General features: G+C 41.9%; 1 protein-coding gene across 3 annotated transcripts in view; it reads left to right on the forward strand.

Annotated features, from left to right (window-relative positions):
- Nucleotides 1-25347, forward strand: part of LOC124149430 (oxysterol-binding protein-related protein 9-like) — a 52104-nt gene that overhangs the window by 329 nt on the left and 26428 nt on the right. For 2 of the 3 annotated variants that reach the window (XM_048399992.1, XM_048399994.1), the window contains exons 2-13: nt 494-544; nt 811-889; nt 1221-1297; nt 4657-4752; nt 7021-7098; nt 9875-9925; nt 10541-10640; nt 16067-16171; nt 20603-20744; nt 21734-21834; nt 22817-22846; nt 24307-24469. In XM_048399992.1, the coding sequence (XP_048255949.1) occupies nt 494-544; nt 811-889; nt 1221-1297; nt 4657-4752; nt 7021-7098; nt 9875-9925; nt 10541-10640; nt 16067-16171; nt 20603-20744; nt 21734-21834; nt 22817-22846; nt 24307-24469 (1073 nt within the window). The remainder of the gene's footprint in view (nt 1-493; nt 545-810; nt 890-1220; nt 1298-4656; nt 4753-7020; nt 7099-9874; nt 9926-10540; nt 10641-16066; nt 16172-20602; nt 20745-21733; nt 21835-22816; nt 22847-24306; nt 24470-25347) is intronic. The other variant, XM_048399993.1, reaches the window with a different exon arrangement.

Genomic DNA, 25347 nt, shown 5'->3' on the forward strand with positions numbered 1-25347 from the left:
TCCATGACAACAGCACTGGCAAAATATATTCTGTCATCCCCAAATGGGTATTTTTGATAAAGAGGAATAAGGTTAGAAGTTATTATGAATTAATGTATAAACAGGCCTATATATATATCGCTTTGCTCCGCTAGCAATATTACAGCCATATTCGCGGCGATATTATTAATGTATATGAACGAAGTATCACCTCTCTGAATTAACTAAACAAGCAATAGCTTGTATATATGTCATTGTTACTTTTTCAAATAATTTCTTAATCTTAATGAATAATAATACTTAATGATGTCAGTACAATACACCAACGGTACTCAATTTGGTTTTTGAGAGAGTTTTTTTAGTTAATGCATGCAGCCATATATAGTTGATGTTGTCTTTTGGTAAGACTTGTAGCATTTTGTGTCAATTTCCATGTTAGAAGGTGAAAGCCAATGTGATTTCATGTTATTTGGACAGGAATAAACTTGAAATACTTTTAACCCTTTTTTTTCAGTCCAAAGAGAAAATGATGAGGGGATCACGTAGAGGATGTGTTAGATTAAAAGTATGTACATTCAATGTTTCATCCCAAGAATGTTACCAGTAACATTTGTAATCATCAGTTAAATGGATATTTTTGATAAGTATAATCATTAAAGTTGCTAAAAGAGAAACAGAAATCACACAATTTCAGAGATCCTTTAATTAGTATTCCACTGAGTAAACACTTATAAGGTGTATATAAGATCCATGTATCATGTACTCCATGTGGAACCGGTGGATATTGGCAGGATGCTGTTTTCATCATGGTATTGTGGTGCATTGTTTCAGGGAGCTATTATTGGAATAGATGATGAAGATGATAGTACGTTTACAATAACAGTTGACCAGAAAACCTTCCATTTTCAAGGTATGAAAAAAGAGGCGTCAGTATGTTATCAGATATAGTCAGATACAGTATACATCCAAAACAGAATAACTATGTCCACTTCTTTTAACATATATATTGAATATTGGTAATTCTTTTATTGAATTATGGTACATTTAAATATTTCAAAATATAAATGATGGGATGATATTAAATAGGATTTATTTATTTATTTATTTGTTTGTTTGTTTGTTTGTTTGTTTGTTTGTTTGTTTGTTTATTATTATGAAGACCATCATTAGTTGAAATCATCACCTCCTTGAGAATGTAACATTGACATGTACATGGAATAAGATGTTATGGATGTTTGTAGCTCGTGATGCTGATGAGAGGGAACAGTGGATAGCCAGCCTGGAGAACACAGTGTACCGACATTCTCAAGCTGGCAAGGTACGGCACTTGATTGCATCTAATCTATCCTTGTTTCCATAGGAATACTTTGGTTGTTGAGAAGAGAGAGTTTTGATGATATAATGAAGTCAAGGGGACAAATTTGTGATATCTAATCATTGGCTATAATGAAGCCAGGTCAATTCTTTCTGAGGGCAGTCAGGGGTCAGGTAGCCTATGATTTGACTTGTCACACTGAAGGCCAAGGTTCTATTCCCAATATGATACAATGTGTGAAGCCATTCCTAGGCATTTACCATGTTCACAGCACGAATATGACTGCAGAAGAGCAGTGTAAAATCTTTCTAACATGGTAGCTACCATCTTGTAGTTATGCAAATTCAGAATTCAGAGTTACAGATAAGCTGCGTATTTGCGTAAAATACCCCCCAAAATTATTCAAAACCCAATTACTTTCAATTAACTTTCATACACAAACGCATGCATTAAATGAAAACTTTTGTTGTTTGAAAACAGCATACGTAAATACCCAATGAAGCTTTTTCAGCATGCGTACAACGGAGCTAATTTCCAAAACACAATTACAAGCTAATTTACTTTCTGAGTCAAGCCTATATTTAGAACCGTTATATACATCTAAAACATTAACAAATTTTAAGTGTCAAAATGCTTACTCATTTTGGGAAAAACCCAATAGAGTGATGAATAGAGGAGTGAAAAAATATTTGTTACCCAATGAAAATGTGATAACCCAACTAAAATAGAAACCTTCGAGTAAAAACTCAGTTGTTCAAAAACCTATCTTGAGCTCTTAGAATAAGGAATCATAACATTTGTATAATATTTAACATTTGGGTTCAATACTTTTATGTGACTATAGGCCTTAAAAGATGTTATGACAGTATATTGACACAAACATAAAATACGGGCAAGGAAAGAGTTGAATGACCATGTTGAAAAGACATTCATCACATTAGAATACTTAGCAAAATGTTTATGCAGCAGATTTATCATAGATCCATTGAATAGGGTGTTCCAAACAGTGCTCCAGACACAGAGTGGGACAGCATAGATAAAGTGGACTAACCTGGACTGTTTACGTTAGTGATTGTGAGTGAGCAGTGATTAGTACAACAGTGACTACAACAAAGGCTGTGACTATAAACAGGAGTGTTTGTTGGAGAATGTTTACTAATCTTACAGGATTACTCATTGCTGCTAATCCCATCTCATTAAAATCATAGATTAATTGGATTAAGGTGAGGATTTTAAACCCGACTGAGGACATCTTTAGATAGAAATCCACTGATGCTTGAGAGGAGGGGGTGTCGCATTCATATTGAGTCACATTTGAGCTGTGAGCTGAATAGTATGAGTTGTAGCAGGATCACGAGGGGTACATGTAGTTTCGTGCATCCCGCGTTAGGTCTTGTACCTTCATCCAGAGGCGAGTGGTATAAAACCTAACGAGGGATGAGGTTAATTTGTGCTGTATCACATGACTTCCATTGACTCGGAAAAAGCGTGTTGCTTTTTGCTTTGACGCGGGGTATCATTCGTGACCAGCTCGTGTTATTCCGGGACAAGCCGAATAGCGACTCGTGCCCCTCTCATGGCCATTTTTGCGACCGGGTTCCGTCTTAGCGCAAACAGGCATGCCTAAAACAATTGTCAATTCGTTGCGTAATGGTTCACATGTATTATATATATATTTCAGATGCAATTTAACATGTTTAACGCACATTGGGACGTGCGGAATTATACAGTATGATTGAACACATTTAACTGTGTCTTGGGTATATTTTTAGATGCAAGACATATGTAAAATCGGAAAGTATTTCTGAGGGATTCTTTGACGAAGAACTTAAAATTACATGCGCATTCTGATTGGTTTGTCGTATTTTCGCACATAACATTCATCGATAGGGGGACGAGTCTTCTTGCAGGTTATGGAAAGGGGCGAGTGGTGACGAATGGCGGGGTACAAGGGATTTATTCTACCTCTCATAAATCCACGTGCAGCCTGACTTGCTCATGGAGAGGTGTAAGACATTTGAGAAATTTATACCCCTCAAAGGCGTGTTACATATTAGTTTATTAAGATCACATGGACCAATCAGATTTCATCATTCTGACATGAAGGTATGATAAGCTCATTTAGAGCTGTTATGTTTGGTATCAAAGTAGGGGGCACGGGTGGCCCAGTCGTCTAAGGCCCGCGATTCGCTGTGCAGAGTGGCGTCCCTTGGGCACGCCAGAAACCTATGATTGTGGGTTCGAATCCCAGTTCGCCCTGATTACGTTTCTAAGTTTGTCAGCACCATACCCGTGCTCGTGGGTTTCACCGAAGTGGTAAACATCTGAGACCTGAATCACTTCGGGCTTTCCTCCCACATTAAGCTGTCACGCTGTGATATAACTGGAATACTGTTAAAAGCGGCGTTAAACCAAACTCACTCATTCACTCACTGGTATCAAAGTATCTTAAAGACACGCTTGAACCAATTTGGGCACAACATGCATGTTTACTTCGTGAAATTTAAAACTCACTTTGTGATGTACATCAATCCATTATCAAATGATTACCCTAATTACGAGGAGATCAGGTACACAGATGGCACTGATTGCCACATCCGAACCTAGCGCCAGACCACATAGCATCTCATTACATGTAGAAGCTCTGTTGTACATATGTGGCATGATCAGACATCATGTTTTTTGATAAAATGAATTAAAAAATCATTACAGCGATGCATACATTGAACAGGGGTGAGAATCTTCCGCAGATCTGTGAATTTTAGTGACCACAAATTTGTTAAAATCGGATAAAATCCCCCTTTAACACCCCCAAATTAAGGACCATGCTCCATTGCAAAGAGGGGCAGGCGGGTAGCCTAGTGGTTAAAGTGTTCGCTCGTCACGCCGAAGACCCGGGTTCGATTCCCGACATGGGTACAATGTGTGAAGCCCATTTCTGGCGTCCCCCGCCGTGATATTGCTGGAATATTGCTAAAAGCGGTGTAAAACCGTACTCACTCACTCACTCACCATTGCAAAGAAGTTTCAACTGAAAAGGAAAATTTCCATTTTCATCTCTGATTGACATACTCAGTGAAAGTGTATTTATCAAGATTGTTTCAAAATACGAATTAGATCAGGCTTTGCGTTGGCTAAGAAATTTCATTAAGCTGGAAGAGTCAAGATCTACATTTATGGGTGACTTAAGTTGTGCATCCTCGTCGGCATGATGATCAAACTTATTGTAAAGATAAAGTTCAAATGCAGACTAAGTAATACACAGTGCATAAATGTTTGTTATTTCTTCAGAACATGCATAGGCACTTCTCATGATGGTTTTGAGATATATATTATATCATTGGGTTTCGTTGTATGAGCAGAAACTGGAAGTGCGCCATGCCCCGAGTCTAGAGGACTTCGACCACAAGCTGATGGAGACCGATACCTACCTCCAGATGCTTATAGACCAAGTCCAGGTGAGTGGCCAGTAGTTGTTTGTTTGTTGTTTACACCACACTCAGCACGATTCCAGCAGTATGATGACAATTTGGACCAAACAAGCCACTGGTTGCCGTCATGAGCATCAATCCACCAATTGAGATACATTGAGCTGACCAAGTTGTAGTAGTAGTAGTAGTAGTAGTAGTAGTAGTAGTAGTAGTAGTAGTAGCAGTAATAGTAGTAGTAGTAGTAGTAATAGTTGTAATAGTAGTAGCAGTAGTAGCAGTAGCAGTAACAGTAGTAGTAGTAATAGTAGTAGCAGCAGTAGTAGTAGTAGTAGTAGCAGTAATAGTAGTAGCAGTAGCAGTAACAGTAGTAGTAGTAATAGTAGTAGCAGCAGTAGTAGTAGTAGTAGTAGCAGTAATAGTAGTAGTAGCAGTAATAGTAGTAGCAGTAGCAGTAACAGTAGTAGTGGTAGTAGCAGTAATAGTAGTAGTAGCAGTAATAGTAGTAGCAGTAGCAGTAGTAATAGTAGTAGTGGTAGTAGTAGTAGTAGTAGTAGTAGTAGTAGTAGTTTAGTAGTAGTAGTAGTAGTAGTAGTAGTCCAGCTTACTTGGTTAAGTTGGAGAGTTTCTCAGATCATGGCATGGAGAGGTATTGAATTGCAGGAAAAGATCTCATTTCAGTGACAATGATCATATATCAAATACATGAGCAGCACCATGACCACATCAATGAGTTATGGAGGTCATGACCTTTTATATGACATAGATAATACATCGTCATCTTGCTTAATATCTGTCACAAGACTCCAGTTTTGATTGCAATTGAAATGTTGTGTCATTTATATGAAGGATTCATGTTTACAATTGAGTCCTTGTTAACTGTCAAATGTGGTAATAATTACAAACATGGTTCGTGAAAATAAAAAGATTATAGATTATTTAAGGCTTAAAAAAGATAAAAGAATTCTTTCTCAGGCAATGGCTTTGGTGCATTTTGTTATTGTTGTTGTTGTTCAAACTAGTATGGTATGTAACCAAATAAACAGTTGTGTAACCAAATAAACAGTTGTGTACAATCAACCTGGGAAAGGGCCTCCCTACATAAATGTACATAAAATAGTCCTTGATTAATAAATACTGGAATACAGTATTTGACTACAGTTGGACTTGGAATATTTAAGGATTTTTTGGTTGTTTTGTTTAAAATGGAAATAAAAATGAAACATGCAGCGGACTTTATGATGATGCGGGCGGTGCCTGAGAACCAACTGCGGCATTGTATCTCAGTGAGCTAGCACTATAAATCAGCATTAGTCCTTACAAGTACAAGCACACACACACGCACGCACTCACATACACACGTGCATGCACATCACTATATAAGTGCAGTAATCTTGGACGTGACGTTAAAGTTTAACAGTGATTGACCGATTGGACTATCATGTAGGTACGATGTATTTACAGCAATCAAAACAAACAAAGCTTGTCAGTGTAGATAATCTTCATTGTGTTACAACTGCAGACAGAAACTGCTCAGTCCTAACTGTTGATCATGTCCGGTCAAAATTTAAGAATGTCCGGACAATACTTTTTAAAATGTCCGGACAGAAAAATTTAAATGTACGGTAAGCAATATTTTAAACCGGACATTTGGGATTCCCAATCGGACATGTCCGGCGCATATGACGGTTTCCGGACCCCTGCGTTAAACCCAATTTCACCTCACCTCCTTGATCAACTCTGACTTCATTGATTTTAGGGGCAAAGTACAGACTGTCAGAAGCTGTGAAAAATGCATGTTTATAACAAATAGTCCACAGCTACACTGCCAGCTGCCAGCTGATAACAGTACATACAGCATCCTGCTGATCTAGAACAGGAATTGTATATGTGTTTGGTAATAACTTATTGATCCTATGAGAAGCTACACTACAGGTGAAATGCATACCAGGAAACTGGGAACAGTGATAAAGTAGGTGAGACCATGAATACTTGTCCATGAGAATTGTTATCACTTGATTAGCATGGATTTTATTCATTGCACATCGTAAATATGAAAATTGACACAACTCATCATTTATGTGTGTTTAGATCATGGAAGAAGGTGTGGTTGATTCAGGGTGTTTGTACTTCAGTGGTTGCTGCGAAGTTTGATACAGTTTGATTTGGGAGGTGTTGTGTTGGGTGTGCACCTTCTGATTAGAGTTGTGAGTAGGTGAACGAGGAGAGACACACACGTGATGGTATTGCAGTGTAGAAGGATGTTGTGTTGAAGATGGATTGTGTCATGTTTTGCAGGCCTTGGAAACACGGATTGAAGACTGTCCCGATGAAGGAGAGAGGGAGAAGTACAGTGTTATCAAAGTAACTGCGGATGTAAGTGCAACACCATCTTGTGTTAAACACGGTCACTTGTTCAAGTTAAATGTATAACGGTCATACCGTCTCATCAGGGGTGAGATAAGGTGCAGTGGGTTTTGTTAAGGTGGGTGAGGTGGGGTCTGTTAAGGAGAGTGAGGTGGGGTCTGTTTGGGAGGGTGAGATGGGGTCTGTTTAGGAGGGTCAGCTGGGGTCTGTTTAGGAGGGGTCTGTTTAGGAGAGTGAGGTGGGGTCTGTTTAGGTGGGGTCTGTTTGGGAGGGGTGAGGTGGGGTCTGTTTAGGAGAGTGAGGTGGGGTCTGTTTGGGAGGGGTGAGGTGGGGTCTGTTAAGGAGAGTGAGGTGGGGTCTGTTTGGGAGGGTGAGATGGGGTCTGTTTAGGAGGGTCAGCTGGGGTCTGTTTAGGAGGGGTCTGTTTAGGAGAGTGAGGTGGGGTCTGTTTGGGAGGGGTGAGGTGGGGTCTGTTTAGGAGAGTGAGGTGGGGTCTGTTTGGGAGGGGTGAGGTGGGGTCTGTTTAGGAGAGTGAGGTGGGGTCTGTTTGGGAGGGGTGAGGTGGGGTCTGTTAAGGAGAGTGAGGTGGGGTCTGTTTGGGAGGGTGAGATGGGGTCTGTTTAGGAGGTTCAGCTGGGGTCTGTTTAGGAGGGGTCTGTTTAGGAGAGTGAGGTGGGGTCTGTTTAGGTGGGGTCTGTTTGGGAGGGGTGAGGTGGGGTCTGTTTAGGAGAGTGAGGTGGGGTCTGTTTGGGAGGGGTGAGGTGGAGGTCTGTTTAGGAGAGTGAGGTGGGGTCTGTTTGGGAGGGGTGAGGTGGGGGTCTGTTAAGGTGGGTGAGATGGAGGTCTGTTTAGGTGGGTGAGATGGGGGTCTGTTTAGGTGGGTGAGATGGAGGTCTGTTTAGGTGGGTGAGATGGGGTCTATTTAGGAAGGTGAGATAGGGTCTGTTTAGGAGGGTCAGCTGGGGTTCCGTTTAGGAGAGTGAGGTGGGGTCTGTTTGGGAGGGTGAGATGGGGTCTGTTTAGGTGGGTGAGATGGGGTCTGTTTAGGTGAGTGAGATGGAGGTCTGTTTAGGTGGGTGAGATGGGTCTGTTTAGGTGGGTGAGATGGAGGTCTGTTTAGGAGGGTTAGATGGGGTCTGTTTAGGAGGGTGAGGTGGGGTCTGTTTAGGAGAGTGAGGTGGGGTCTGTTTGGGAGGGTGAGATGGGGTCTGTTTAGGTGGGTGAGATGGGGTCTGTTTAGGAGGGTCAGCTGGGGTCTGTTTAGGAGGGGTCTGTTTAGGAGAGTGAGGTGGGGTCTGTTTAGGTGGGGTCTGTTTGGGAGGGGTGAGGTGGGGTCTGTTTATGAGAGTGAGATGGGGTCTGTTTGGGAGGGGTGAGGTTGGTCTGTTTATGAGAGTGAGGTGGGGTCTGTTTAGGAGAGTGAGGTGGGGTCTGTTTGGGAGGGGTGAGGTGGGGTCTGTTAAGGAGAGTGAGGTGGGGTCTGTTTAGGTGGGTGAGATGGGGTCTGTTTAGGTGGGTGAGATGGAGGTCTGTTTAGGTGAGTGAGATGGGGTCTGTTGAGGTGGGTGAGATGGAGGTCTGTTTAGGTGGGTGAGATGGGGTCTGTTTAGGAGGATGAGGTGGGGTCTGTGTAGGTGGTTGAGATGGAGGTCTGTTTAGGTGGGTGAGATGGAGGTATGTTTAGGTGGGTGAGATGGGGGTCTGTTCGGGACGGTGAGATGGGGTCTGTTTAGGTTGTTGAGATGGGGTCTGTTGAGGTGGGTGAGATGGAGGTCTGTTTAGGTTGTTGAGATGAGGTCTGTTGAGGTGGGTGAGATGGAGGTCTGTTTAGGTGGGTGAGATGGGGTCTGTTTAGGAGGATGAGGTGGGGTCTGTTTAGGAGGATGAGGTGGGGTCTGTATAGGTGGGTGAGATGGAGGTATGTTTAGGTGGGTGAGATGGGGGTCTGTTCGGGAGGGTGAGATGGGGTGTGTTTAGGTGGGTGAGATGGGGTCGGTATCAGTGCATGTACTATGTAAGTCCTACTTTCTGAAGTCCTGAAACATCAGTCTTGTTTCAGTGTGTCCTACATTGGGCATGTTACCTCTGATACCAGGAGCAGCAGGATTTTGTTTGTTGGTAGTACTAATGTCAGGAAGGAAGCAAAGTGCTGTGATTGTGTGACTGACAGACATCCTGTGTTCACAACATGGAGCTTCCTTGTCACTCTGAGTAGCCATTTCTGGCTCGCAATATTCAGGTACACTCCACTCACTCTCAGTGGTAACAACTTTATTCACAGGGGGTATTTCATTATGTTTGTCTCCCTTGTATGTGATGCAGGTAGACATGGTAGTCACCTTGTTTGGCCAGCTGTAGTCAAGGTAACCCAGATATGATGGTCAGTAGATTACACTGCAGTCCATGTGAGCATAACCTGACGTTAGAGTGGTAAACTGACCTGGAGGAATCAGCTTACGTACACACAAACCTTTACAGATGTAAACTGATTGAAGGTGGTGGGGTAGCCTAGTGGATAAGCGTTCGCTCGTCACACCGAGGACCTTGCTTCGATTCCCCACATGGGGAGAAATGTGAAGCCCGTTTCTAGTGTTCGCTGCTGTGATATTGCAGGGATATTGCTATAAGCGGTGTAATGCTCACTCACTCACTCACTCACTCACTCACTCACTCACTCACTCACTCAAAACATTATCTGGAGCCCTGTATGTCCTGATGTCATGCGGTTGTTTACGTTGTTTTACATTGTTTCACGTTGTTTTACATTGTTTCACATTGTTTGCAGGGACTGGTGGAGGCAATCAAACATACCATTGTGATGCTCCAGATCACCAAGGTAGGAGAACAACATACCCAATGTCTCTGCTGTTGTTCCCTCCGAACCACAAGTGGTGCCATACCTAATCATTTGTTTGACTTTGACATGAGATATAATATGTTTGACAAGTTCATCAAAGATTTTAAGCGAGAAGATTTATTACAAACTATTTGCTTCCTGAATCCAAGAACTCTGAACCACAGTATATATCATGATATATTGGCCACGTTGTATGACAAGTACAGTCAATGAGCCTTCAGTACTAGGACTCACCTGAAAATGATTTTTTATAATGGAAATTGCTTCAGTTCATTGTCTCTTTGGAGGTGCATTGTGTTTATAAAAAACTTTTGTTTTTTTCTATTCTGCTATTTAAAGTGATATGTGTTCTGATTTATTTTGTCTTCAGTGATATGTGTTATCTACACCTGATGGTGTCTCATCTACACCTGATGGTGTTTGTCTACACCTGATGGTGTCACGTCCACACCTGATCGTGTCTCGTCCACACCTGATGGTGTCTTATCTACACCTGATGGTGTCTCGTCCACACCTGATGGTGTCTCGTCCACACCTGATGGTGTCTCGTCCACACCTGATGCTGGTCTAATCTAAATGTTTCTGTATTTCCAGGAGAGTCTGAAGGAACCAATCCTGAATGGCTCCCCCCACGACCAGCTTCTACTTACCAACGATGCCAACTACAGCCACTTCAGCGACATCAAACGTCAAGGTAGGAGCTCTAACATGGACTTTGACCCAGAAATAGTCATGTGACATACTGTATTAAACTCCATCTCACCCAATAGCATCACCCTCTGTGATGAGGAGACAAAACACCTTCCCAGGTCCCATGCTTGTCGTGCTAGATGACTTGAATGTGGATCAGAAGGGGAGAATGTGATGTCACCGATTGTCTCATTTTCACTCATGCAATCATCCACTGGTTTTGTTTAACTTGATTGGTATCTGTGATATAGCTGAAACGTAACTAACTATGACATAACACAAACTTTACTCACACACAAATTACCACTTTCAACGCTATACTGAAATGCATGCATGTGAAGTTGAAATATTGTTTATATTTTCATCTCTGGATAATGTGGGGGTTCTTATCGTGACAAGAGTTGCCTCTATCTTAACATCCATACCGTGTGTGAATTCCCCTCTCCTCATTCCCCAACGACGTAAGGTGGTGCTCATGCTGTCAACCACTGGTTTCATGGTCAGATTAGATTGCTTGTGGGCCACCCTGTTGGCAGTAGTGTTATTCTCTCACTCACACATTAGGGGAGGTCGGGTAGCCTAGTGGTTAAAGCGTTCCCTCGTCACGCCGAAGACCCGGGTTCGATTCCCGACATGGGTACAATGTGTGAAGCCCATTTCTGGTGTTCTGCGCCGTGATATTGCTGGAATATTGCTAAAATATTGCTAAAAGCGGCGTAAAACACTCACTCACTCACTCACTCACTCACTCACTCACTCACTCACTCACTCACTCACTCACTCACATAGAATTGCCCTAGAAACACTCAACAGGAAAAACGGAAATTCAGGTAACAGGCTGTTGTAAGGATAGCATTACTTCTGCAAATACCGTATTTGACGTAATAAGCGCCCCGCTCTAATATGCGCCCACGGCGTTATTTGCTAATATATTGGCTAGTGAACAATCCCAGTTAGCACCTGTTAGCAAGACTTATATATTTGTGTATAATACACACTCGTTTGTTATATGCACCCTTAATTATGGTCAACTAAATTCTCGAAAATATATCTATCGTGTATAATACACACAGATTCTTCTTTTATATCATTTCAGGCTGTCAGCATAGACCACAAAATTTACAATCTTTCAACCTCATTTTTAATCTCACCAAAATATATTCTAATAAGAGCCCCCTATTTCTAATTTAGAGAGCGCCCTGGGTGCTTATTACGTCAAATACGGTACTCAAATAGCAGAGTGGAAAACACTACACGGGACAAATGGCCATGGATGAAACAGGAGGAGTTACTGTTAAATAAGATGACCTCACAATAGAGAAAACTTGCCAATGATTTCAACCCGTGAGGACAAACATGTAAAATAATTATTCAGATCCGTTTTAGAGTGGCTCGGGGTAGAATATGTCTTCAGCAACCCATGCTGGCAACTACGCTTGTCGTAAAAGGCGACTAACGGGATCGGGTGGTCAGACTCGCTGACTTGTTTGATGCATGTCATTGATCCCAATTGCGTGGATCGATGCTCATGATGTCAATCACTGGATTGTCTGGTCCAGGCTCGATTATTTTACAGACTGCCGTCATATAGCTGGAACATTGCTGAGTGCGGCGTTAAACAACAAACAAACAAACAATTGAAAGTGGTTCATTATTTGAAATGCCTGTGGCAGTCTGTGAACCTGGGCAGTGCTGTTGCCAGACAAACTGTCTGGGATGTGTTTCTTCAGGATGAATAAATCCTCATTTCATAGTGATGTCCTTGATGTATATTTAGACGTTCCTAACACTCATGGCCAGGGTGAAGTTGTTTGGACTCACAGGGTTTCATTGTATAGAAGTGGTGAAGAAATCAATCTCCCTGCCTTGCTTCACACACTCCCTCCTTTCCCTTCATGGTTTCATTGGCTTCTCATACATGCTTGGTTATGTATAGACACTGGGTTATACATACATGCCAGATTATACATACACACCAGGTTATACATACATACCTGGTTATACATAGACACCAGGTTAAACATACACTGGGGGTTGTACATACACACCAGGTTATACATACACTGGGGGTTATACATACATGCCAGATTATACATACACACAAGATGATACATGCACACCAGATTATACATACACACCAGGTTATAAATACACACCAGGTTATACATACACACCAGATTATACATACACACCAGGTTATACATACATACCAGGTTATACATACACACACAGTTATACATACATACCAGGTTATACATACACACACAGTTATACATACATACCAGGTTATACATACACACACAGTTATACATACATACCAGGTTATACATACACACACAGTTATACATACATACCAGGTTATACATACACTGGGGGTTATACATACATACCAGGTTAGACATACACTGGGGGTTATACATACATGCCATATTATACATACACACAAGATGATACATGCACACCAGATTATACATACACACCAGGTTATAAATACACACCAGGTTATACATACACACCAGATTATACATACACACCAGGTTATACATACATACCAGGTTATACATACACACACAGTTATACATACACACCAGATTATACATACACACACAGTTATACATACACACCTGGTTATACATACACACCAGGTTATGCAAACACACCAGGTTATACATACACACACAGTTATACATACACACCAGATTATACATACACACACAGTTATACATACACACCAGGTTATACATACACACCAGATTATGCATACACACCTGGTTATACATACACACACAGTTATACATACACACCAGGTTATACATACACACCAGATTATGCATACACACCTGGTTATACATACACACACAGTTATACATACACACCAGGTTATACATACACACCAGATTATACATACACACCAGGTTATACATACACACACAGTTATACATACCCACAAGATTATACATACTCACAGTTATACATACACACCAGGTTATACATACACACACAGTTATACATACACACCAGGTTATACATACACACAAGATCATACATACACACAAGATTATGCATACACAAGATTCTACATACACACAAGATTATACATACATGCCAGATTATGCATACACACGAGATTATACATACATGCCAGATTACACATACACAGGGGTTATACATACACACAAGATTATACATACATGCCAGATTATACAAACACACAAGATTATACATACATGCCAGATTATACATACACACAAGATTATGCATACACACCAGGTTATATATACACACCAGGTTATACATACACACCTGGTTTTACATACACACCAGGTTATACATACTCACAAGATTATACATACACACCAGGTTATACATACACACCAGGTTATACATACACACCAGGTTATACATACACACCAGGTAATGCATACACACCAGATTATACAAAGACACCAGGTTATGCATACATACACACCAGATTATACATACACACCAGGTTATACATACACACCAGGTTATACATACACACCAGATTATACATACACACCAGGTTATGCATACACACAGGGTAATACATACACACAGGGTATACATACATACCAGGTTATACATACACACCAGGTTATACATATACACCAGGTTATACATACACACCAGGTTACACATACACACCAGATTATACATACACACCAGATTATACATACACACCAGGTTATACATACACACACAGTTATACATACACACCAGGTTATACATACACACCAGATTATACATACACACCAGGTTATACATACACACAGGGTTATACATACACACCAGATTATACATACACACCAGGTTATACAGACACACCATGTTAAACATACACACCAGGTTATACATACACACAAGATCATACATACACACAAGATTATGCATACACAAGATTCTACATACACACAAGATTATACATACATGCCAGATTATGCATACACACGAGATTATACATACATGCCAGATTATAGGTGAGGTGAGGTGAAATGGGGTTTAACGTCGCGTCCAAGATAATTGCACTTATATAGCGACGTGCAACATACACATGTGGTTATACATACACAGGTGGTTATATATACACACCAGGTTATACATGTCAGATTATACATACACAGCTGATTATACATACACAGGGGTTTATACATACACAGGGGATTATACATACACACAAGATTATACATACACACAAGATTATGCATACACGCAAGATTATACATACATGCCAGATTATACATACACACAAGATTATGCATACACACAAGATTATACATACACAGGGGTTAATACATACACAGGGGATTATACGTACACACAAGATTTTACATACACACAAGATTATGGATACACGCAAGATTATACATACATGCCAGATTATACATACACACCAGGTTATACATTCCAGATTATACATACACACAAGATTATACATACACAGGGGTTATACATACACACAAGTTATACATACATGCCAGATTATACAAACACACAAGATTATACATACATGCCAAATTATACATACACACAAGATTATACAAACGCAGGTGGTTATACATACACAGGTGGTTATATATACACACCAGGTTCTACATGCCAAATTATACATACACAGCAGATTATACATACACAGGGGGTTATACATACATGCCAGATTATACATACATGCCAGATTATACATACACAGGGGGTTATACATACATGCCAGATTATACATACACAGGGGGTTATACATACATGCCAGATTATATATACATGCCAGATTATACATACACAGGGGGTTATACATACATGCCAGATTATACATACACAGGGGGTTATACATACATCCCTGATTATATACACATGCCAGATTATACATACACAGGTGGTTATACATACACGGGGTTATACATACACACAGGTTATACATACACAGGTGGTTATACATACACGGGGTTATACATACACCCAGGTTATACATACACACAGGGTTATACATACACAGGGAGTTATACATACACCCAGGTTATACATACACACAGGGTTATACATACACAGGGGGTTATACATACACCCAGGTTATACATACACACAGGGTTATACATACACAGCAGATTAATCCCTCATCTCCTAGAGTGTGTTTGTTTGTCAGCAAGCCAAATAATTCAATTCAGCTTTAATGATATTTAAATATTAATTTTAAACTTATTATAATATGTTATATCTTATTAATATATTCAGCTTTCATGTATTTTTGTATCAAATAAGCTTAATTGAAGAGTATCACTGTTGTTATATATTCTTATAGTTAATGTGAAGTTTTTTTTATCTAACAACATGTTTAACTAATAACGTTGTTATTTTCATTTCTTCTGCCTGTCCTAACTCCACTCGTTCATCTGTCCTCTGTTCTGGTCCTCCCTCCAGTTCCTGCCTCCCTCTCCACCGACAACATTGAGCAGGCCGTGGATGTCGCTAGTGATGCGCCAGTCTCCTCCAGCACCTCTCTACCTAACATAGCAATACCCTCTGGTACGGGAACCTCTTGTGTCTGGGGGGTGGTGTTTCTAGGGCAACAGTTTAAGAGGGATGCAATCTCATTTAAATCAGATCTTAGTTTTCGCTACCGCTAAAGAAAGATCTGAGGACATCCCATTACTGGTCACGTCAGAACGACCTTTCGCAAATTTTGACCGACCAATGAAATGACTGACAAGAAATCGACATTGGCCAATCAGGCAGCTTTCTTGAGCTTTATGACACTAGTTTCAAACTGGCGACTACGCTTCGAAACATATTTTGATGTATTCTCGATTAAAAATTTTAAAACTGATAAGAACATTCTGGAAAGGCTTATAGATGGCACAGATTGTATGGATATAATCATAAAACCTGTAACTGTCATTCGGAATACCCCGTTTTAAATATATCGTGGTTGAATGATTAGAAAACACATTCCGACTGTCACTTTCATGATCTGGTAAGCGACGCTCTGATTGTTTGGATGAAAGGTCGTTCTGACGTGACCCCTGATGGGATGTCCTCAGATCTTTGTTTAGCGGTAGCGAGAACAGAGGTCTGATTTTAATGAGATTGAGAGGGATGCAATAGGCAAAATTCAAACATTGTGGTTAAGGTTGCCTTAGACCAATATGCTATTCTAAAATGAAGAATGTGTGATATAGTACCTGTTTACAGTTGAGGTTTATAGATTGTGTTTGGTATTGCAGAATGTTGAAGAACTCTTGTCATCCCATCTGAAAATTGTTAAACACTTCGAACAAATGCACTACGAAAGAAATCCATGCCCCCAATAAGTGAAGGCTCCCAAAATACTTAACCACCATACATTTAGTTATACATATAAAAGAGAGAATTTATGGATGTCAAATTCTTTATTATGAGGAACACAATTTTTCAGAGTATATGATTACTCCTTCATCAGGGCAATGAGGTGAGGTGAAATTGGGTTTAACATCGCATCCAAGATTATTGCACGTATATAGCAATGTGCATGTACGTGTGTGTGATTGTGTGGCTGCTTGTACTAGTCAGGACTGATGCCGATTTATAGTGCTAGCCCACTGAGATTCCATGCCGCAGTTTAACATGAATACCCCATTCAGACACAGTATACTGACTCCGAGCCGACCAGTCCTTGTTTTAGCCTCTTAATGCCGAGCGCCAGACAGGGTAACAACAAGTACCATCTTTTAACATCTTTTGGTATGATGTGGCTGGGGATCGAACCCCGGACTTTCCACTCCCCGGGCGGACACTCTACCACTAGACCACGTAGGCAGTCATCAGGTCAATGAATGCAAGGATGCAGAGAGAATATATATATGTAGATGTGAAAACAACAAAAGTGGCAGGATAAAGGTGGAACCTAAACAAGGGAAGCCAACAGTTAATGAGCACTGATTGGTGATTAGCAATGGACAAATGGAAGCCAGGAAGTCTGATAAAGGAGTAAGCCTGTACTTCGAAACATGGCATTCCGCATGATAAAAAAGTTGACATCAATAAATTCCCTCTCTTAGATGGTGCGTTTGAACAGATGGGTGCAGTGTCAATGAAAAGCCTAGATTCATGGCAGTGTATATGTTTTGAGCCATCAAACTTGAAATACATTCAGTAAACTAAATTTATAATAAACACGCTTATAACGAACAGACATATCTGTAGCCCAGTTAGTGTACCACAAGGCTACAGAGGTGTTGATAAGCCGCACTGCTTTTTAGAATGACCTTTTCAAGATCCGTACGCCAGCAACAGATATTTTACGCCCGTTTCCTAAGGTTCATGGGAAGTATGTTCGAAACATAAAAATGTTGATAGATGTTGTTTTAAGTTTCTTTTTTCGGTTCATAAATTAGATGGAAAACACTTCCCCTCGGGTTTTTATGATATCTAAAACCATAATTCTTGGGATGCGTGTTTAAATGTGATAAGAACCCTTGGATGTACTTTATTGTACACTTATAATGGGTTGAAATTTAGTTTGGGGATAATTTTAAGGTTCAAAATCGGTTTATAAGTAAGATAAAACACTTCCCTTCAGGTTGTTATGATATTTGAAACCCTTTCCCTCGGAAAATCCTTCGGGATGCGGGTTTTAAATAACAATCCTATACATATTCTTATAACATACTATGGTTATGATTAACTAAAGACCCGTGAAGATCCAGGGTAGAATAGATCTTCAGCAACCCATGCTTGCCGTTAAAGGTGACTGTGCCTGTCGTAAGAGTCGACTAACAGGATCGGGTTGTCAGGCTCGCTGACTTGGTTGATGCATGGCATCGATCCCAATGGATCGATGCTCATGATGTCAATCACAGGATTGTGTAGTCTAGACTTGATTATTGACAGACCACCGTTATATAGCTGTAATATTGCTGAGTTTGGCGTTAAACAAACAAACCAAACAACTAACTAAAATTAGTGGTCCCTTTGAGTTTGTTATAAGCGTAGTTTACTGTATGTCAAAGGCATGACAGCAAAAGTCAAAAAAGGAAAAAGGAAAGTGAAATATTTACCAAATGAATTAGTTGTAGTGTTATTATTCGATTCTGTTTCTTGTATTCACCGTAATAAGTGCCTGGGTGGTAACAAAATTGATAAGGGAGGCACTCTTATTAAAAGCAAACAAATTAAATTTGTTGTAAGTTGTCGAGCGGTAGTGAACAGTAAGACTTAAACTTTCTTGAAAATGGATAGCAGGCCATTATATTCCCCTTCTGCACTGCTCTTTTCGGTAAGAAATAAGTAATATACAAGAGAAAATAAGGTCAGTCCTGTAAATGTTCGGTCTTAGTATGGGGCTCTTACAAAGACTGTGCCTACAAATTGGTCTAGAAGATGGTCATGGGTCTTTTATTGAAGCAGAGCGCTTAATACAGCGAATACAGTCATATACCTGTTGCCTGTACCAATACAGAGTGAATGGATGTTTTGTGTGCTTTAAGAGGGGGTTTGAATGCAACCTGCGTTTCCCTTCTGTCTCCTTTTCCTCTCTGCTTGTGTGTATCAGGGCCAGAGTAAAGCCTGTCCCTCACTGCCCTCCTTGTGTGTATCAGGGCCAGAGTAAAGCCTGTCCCTCTCTGCCATGTTTGTGTGTATCAGGGCCAGAGTAAAGCCTGTCCCTCACTGCCCTCCTTGTGTGTATCAGGGCCAGAGTAAAGCCTGTCCATCTCTGCCATGTTTGTGTGTATCAGGGCCAGAGTAATGCTTGTCCCTCACTGCCCTGCCTGTGTGTATCAGGGCCAGAGTAAAGCCTGTCCCTCATTGCCCTGCCTGTGTGTATCAAGGCCAGAGTAAAGCCTGTCCCTCACTGCCCTCCTTGTGTGTATCAGGGCCAGAGTAAAGCCTGTCCCACACTGCCCTGCTTGTGTGTATCAGGGCAAGAGTAAAGCCTGTGCCTCACTGTCCTGCTTGTGTGTATCAGGGCCAGAGTAATGCCTGTCCCTCATTGCCCTGCTTGTGTGTATCAGGGCCAGAGTAAAGCCTGTCCCTCATTGCCCTGCTTGTGTGTATCAGGGCCAGAGTAAAGCCTGTCCCTCATTGCCCTGCTTGTGTGTATCAGGGCCAGAGTAAAGCCTGTCCCTCATTGCCCTGCTTGTGTGTATCAGGGCCAGAGTAAAGCCTGTCCCTCTCTGCCCTCCTTGTGTGTATCAGGGCCAGAGTAAAGCCTGTCTCTCTCTGCCCTGCTTGTGTGTATCAGGGCCAGAGTAAAGCCTGTCCCTCACTGCCCTGCTTTTGTGTATCAAGGCCAGAGTGAAGCCTTTCCCTCTCTGCTCTGCTTGTGTGTATCAGGGCCAGAGTAAAAGCCTGTCTTTCTCTGCTCTGCTTGTGTGTATCAGGGCCAGAGTAAAGCCTGTCCCACACTGCCCTGCTTGTGTGTATCAGGGCCAGAGTAATGCTTGTCCCTCACTGCCCTGCCTGTGTGTATCAGGGCCAGAGTAAAGCCTGTCCCTCATTGCCCTGCTTGTGTGTATCAGGGCCAGAGTAAAGCCTGTCCCTCACTGCCCTCCTTGTGTGTATCAGGGCCAGAGTAAAGCCTGTCCCTCTCTGCCATGTTTGTGTGTATCAGGGCCAGAGTAAAGCCTGTCTCTCACTGCCCTGCTTGTGTGTATCAGGGCCAGAGTAAAGCCTTTCCCTCTCTGCCCTGCTTGTGTGTATCAGGGCCAGAGTAAAGCCTGTCCCACACTGCCCTGCTTGTGTGTATCAGGGCCAGAGTGAAGCCTTTCCCTCACTGCCCTGCTTGTGTGTATCAGGGCCAGAGTAAAGCCTGTCCCACACTGTCCTGCTTGTGTGTATCAGGGCCAGAGTAAAGCCTGTCTCTCACTGCCCTGCTTGTGTGTATCAGGGCCAGAGTAAAGCCTGTCCCTCTCTGCCATGTTTGTGTGTATCAGGGCCAGAGTAAAGCCTGTCCCTTACTGCCATGCTTGTGTGTATCAGGGTCGACCCTTGGGCCGCCGAGAGTGACGGACGCCGTGCTGAATGGGGGGACTGGCATCCCGGAGGTGTCCTACTCCAGCAGCGAGGACGAGGAGTTCTATGATGCTGAGGAGCAGAAGTCGTCACAGAAGACCACCCCCGAGTGAGTTAATCCCAACTGTCGGTACGGCTGGAGCACACCGTGGATGGGGGAGTAGGGGGTGGGGAGGGAGTCAGAGTCATGAGCTGCAAAGTGGGTCATAGCATGGGAAAACATTCAACAAATGAGAGTGGTTACCTACCTCTCAAAATGATAAAGCAGTTAAATGTACTCACTGCCAAAAGAAAGGAGTTTACTCATGTTCAAAAGATATTAGAATGGTTCGATGCACAAATGTTGTGTGAACCGATGCTCATGAACGCATCACATGGGATGTCATGACAAACCATTTGCCATGTGCAGGATTAACGAGTAAAGTAAGGAAATCACTTGCAGCATAGCATGATAAGAATAAAGACTCTGTGGTAACACTAGACTGATGGTTAGTTTTGTCATGAAGTGCTACACATTGGAGACATGTCTTCCTAACGTACATGCTTCTCAATGTTTCAATGGTTCTCGATTCTTTTGGTGGCGAGTATAAATCATAAATAAATGTCTTCAACATAAACATTTTGTTTCTTCTTAGAAAAACTAAAAATTTGAACATGGTCACAATTTTTCAAACTAACAAGAGTTTGCCACTAATGTGGCTATATCCCCCGCCCCTGTTGCAGAATTTATGACATAATTAAATCTAAACAAACCCTAACCTTTTTTAACCGAGCTGGAACTTGTCATGGAAATTGTAAAAAAAAGAAGAGTTTGGAACAGCATGTACCTGACAAACCTGCAAAGTTTCATGAAAAAATATTGAACGGTTTATGAGTTATGCTCTGGGAACGAAACGTGACGGAGCCCGTTTCTATATCCCCCTCCAACTTTGTTGGGCGGGGGATAAGAACTGAATCTGGCTTGTCTGAGAATACATTGTTGTAATTCTTTGTCTTCATCTGGATCTTGCATGGCCTGAATCCCTTCTGAGATCCCAATTCTGGTGACATTCCTTCCTAGAGTAACACTCACTGGATGATGTGCTTGTTGTGTTCCAGGCGCGAACTCTCCGCACTCATAGTGGAGGGAGACTGCGACGAGAACGGGGAGCCGCCGGTCTCGCCACCAGTTATAGCTTCCAAAGATGATTACTATGATGGTAAGTGTGCCGGTTTGTTATCCATATGCATCCAGAGAAGTGAGTTAACAAAGTTCATGCAGCACACAGAGAATTCCTGCACCCTGTAGCATTGTTAGCTGGTCGTTGTTATATGTAAGGACCATCTACCCGAGTCAAGAGAGTTAACTGACTTTAAAAGTCCAGTTTCCACCCTTGCCGAACTAGGCTGGAATTCCTGGGCTCTGTCGTAGCGCCATGAGTGGCTATTACGAGTTATGTCCCTTCTATGCCTCTCTTATGGACCAATCAGATTCCACCTCTCGTATCACTTGCATTTGCTTCAAACAAAATGGCGGCACCCAGACAAGACGATCTATATTGTGATAAAACGTGTCTTACATCGCGAAGTGCATCACATGAGCATGAGCACCTTGATTAAAAACGTGAAAAGATTTGGAAAATATCTGTTGACAACGAGTTGGCGATGCACATGCTTTGCAAATCCTGCAATCGACCAAAATCTGCGTGACAGTTTACGAACTAGATTTTGATTTCGGTTCGCGATTTTGATTGGACTATGCATAGACTCGTTAGTCCAGCCAGAATGTAAATCCATAACACCAGCCTAGTTCGGCAAGGGTGGAAACTGGACTTTTAAAGTCAGTTAACTCTCTAGACTCGGGTAGATGTCAGACTGAAGAATGCAGTTAGTCTTTAACCTTTGAGTTTCATGCAGGACATGAGTGGGAGATAATGTTGGCTTTCTGTCACTTTGAACAGTACTTCAGTTTCATCATGGGTGTCAGCATGATGGAGGAAATCCTCAACTAGTGAAGTGATGTAGGTGAGATGTTTCCCACATTGGAGAAACCTGGAGGGAAGTAGATTTCTCAACATGAATAAGTCTCTTATACCCCGCCACAAGCAAGACAGGCTGCACGTGGATTTCTGAGAGGCAGATAGATTTTATATTTAAATATATATTGAGTTGGTCTTTAAGAGATTTCTTTTTTTCTTTCAGAACTCTATGACGATTTAGATAACGAAGACCGTGAGTTGCTTGCCCGTCTGTAGTGTAGACTCAGTCTGTGATGTATAGAGAATTTCACCCTAGTGTCTTTTCATATCAAATATATCAATACGAGTTGATAAAAGTGGGAAAAAATGATAATAATGATAATAATCAACATATTATGTTCAAACACACTGTTTTAGGTTTACAGTCAAAAAGTCAATACCATGGGTCAGATATGTAGCAGCTGCAATAAATACATGAAGGCTCTACAATATAAGATAGTGCTCTGACCGGTGAAGATCCGGGTTAGAATAGGTCTTCAGCAACCCATGCTTGCCATTAAAGGCGACTAAGCTTGTCTTAAGAGGCAACTAACGGGATCGGGTGGTCAGGCTCGCTGATTTGGTTGATGCATGTTATCAATCCAAATTGCGTGGATCAATGCTCATGATGTCAATCACTGGATTGTCTACTACAGACTTAATTATTTACAGACCGCCGTCATATAGCTGGAATATTGCTGTGTGCGGCGTTAAACAACAAACAAACAAACAAATCTCTCAAATGTCCAGGATAGTGTCACTGTCAAATGTCTTGAAACAAGCCTGTCCTGGTTCTTGAACCTGGAATAGTGTTGGAAGCTTGCAGGAATAGGCACCTATTCTGCACATGGCAAGTAGATAAACCCTCGTCCTGCACCTATAGAGGTACAGCCAGGCTTTTAGAAACTGTCCCATCCAAAATTGTCACGTTGTCAACAGCACCCGAGGTTAACTTTTATCACACATCCTGTTAAAATCTGGCCACTGCAGCACTCAACATTTTACCAGCGTTTCAGTCATTTGTTCCTATTGACAATTACAACAAACACATCTACAACAATCTCTACTGCCACATACCGCGATCTGGGCGGTAAGGTAGCCGAGTGGTTGAAGCGTTCGCTCGTCACGCTTAAGACCCGGGTTTGATTCCCCACATGAGTACAATGTCTGAAGCCTGTTTCTGGTGTCCCGTGATATTGCTGGAATATTGCTAAAAGCGGCGTAAAACCATAATCACTCACTCATTCACATACCCGACCACCTCTGTAGTCAATCTCCAGACACGTCATCATACCAAAAGACGTTAAAAGATGGTACTTGTTGTTACCCTGTCTGGCGCTCGGCATTAAGGGGCTAAAACAAGGACTGGTCGGGTCTGAGTCAGTATACTGTCTGAGTGAGGTATTCATGTTAAACTGTGGCATGGTATCTCAATGGGCTAGCACTATAAATCGGCATCAGTCCGGACGAGTACAAGCAGCCACACACACGTGCATGCACGTCGCTATATAAGCGCAATAATTTTGAACGCGACGTTAAACCCCATTTTACCTCACCTCACCTCACCTCACCTCACCTCACCTCACCTCACCTCACCTCACATACCTCAGTGCTAGATATGACAGTCAGGTGTGAAGGTTTTGAGGGGGTTCTCATCCATCTCTCCTCCCTCAGTGGGGTCGCTGGAGCAGCACGGCAGCATCATCGCCCACCTCCTGTCCCAGGTCCGCATCGGGATGGATCTCACCAAGGTCGTCCTACCCACCTTTATTCTTGAACGAAGGTCACTGCTGGAGATGTATGCTGACTTCATTGCACATCCGGACCTATTTGTCAAGTAAGTCAGGGTCACCACAACTTATTGAAGACAGGGGTTTCACAGCTGGATGATACTCATTGAATGCATGATTTCAACTTTTATAGTACATTGAGTGTTAATAGCATGAGTGAGTGAGTGAGTATGGTTTTACGCTGCTTTTAGCAATATTCCAGCAATATCACAGCGGGGGACACCAGAAATGGGCTTCACACATTGTACCCATGTCGGGAATCGAACCCGGGTCTTCGGCGTGACGAGCCAACGCTTTAACCACTGGGCTACCCGACCGCCCCTGTTAATAGCATGAAATTCTAGTCATTAAGAGTAAAATACTGAAGTCACTGATACATACACAGGGAATGACCTAGGCCGCGATTCCGTGATATCCTCATTTGGTTGTCGTAGATCTGTTTGCTTCATCCAGTTGCTAAGCCTGGTTGCCATTGTATGATTAAAACAACAATTAAAACTAAGGCTAAAAAGTTAATAGACTTGGTTCTCAGGCACCACCAGCATCATCATAAAGTCAAACATGTCTCAGTAGGAGACCATCCAATGAATCTCAGACAACACATACTAACATGATCAGGACCCCATTCCACAAAGCAATCTTAGTGCTACAACTATTGTAAGTCTGTCTTTAAGTATGGGGATCATCGTAGCGCTACGACAGTACAAAGTCTATGTTTAGGAATGAGAGTTACGATCATTGTAACGGTATGACTGTCATAACTCTGTGATAAAGTATGGGAGTTATGATCCTCTTAGCACTATGACTGCCGTAAGTCTATCTTAAAGTATAGGAGTGACGATTACCTTAGGGCTACAATCTCTTTGTGAAACAGGACCCAGGGCTTAGTTCCACAAAGCAATCTTAGTGTTACGACTGTTGTAAG

Source organism: Haliotis rufescens, unplaced genomic scaffold (genome assembly GCF_023055435.1).
Source record: "Haliotis rufescens isolate VD_foot unplaced genomic scaffold, xgHalRufe1.0.p SCAF_2, whole genome shotgun sequence".
NCBI classification, from domain to species: Eukaryota; Metazoa; Mollusca; class Gastropoda; order Lepetellida; family Haliotidae; genus Haliotis; species Haliotis rufescens.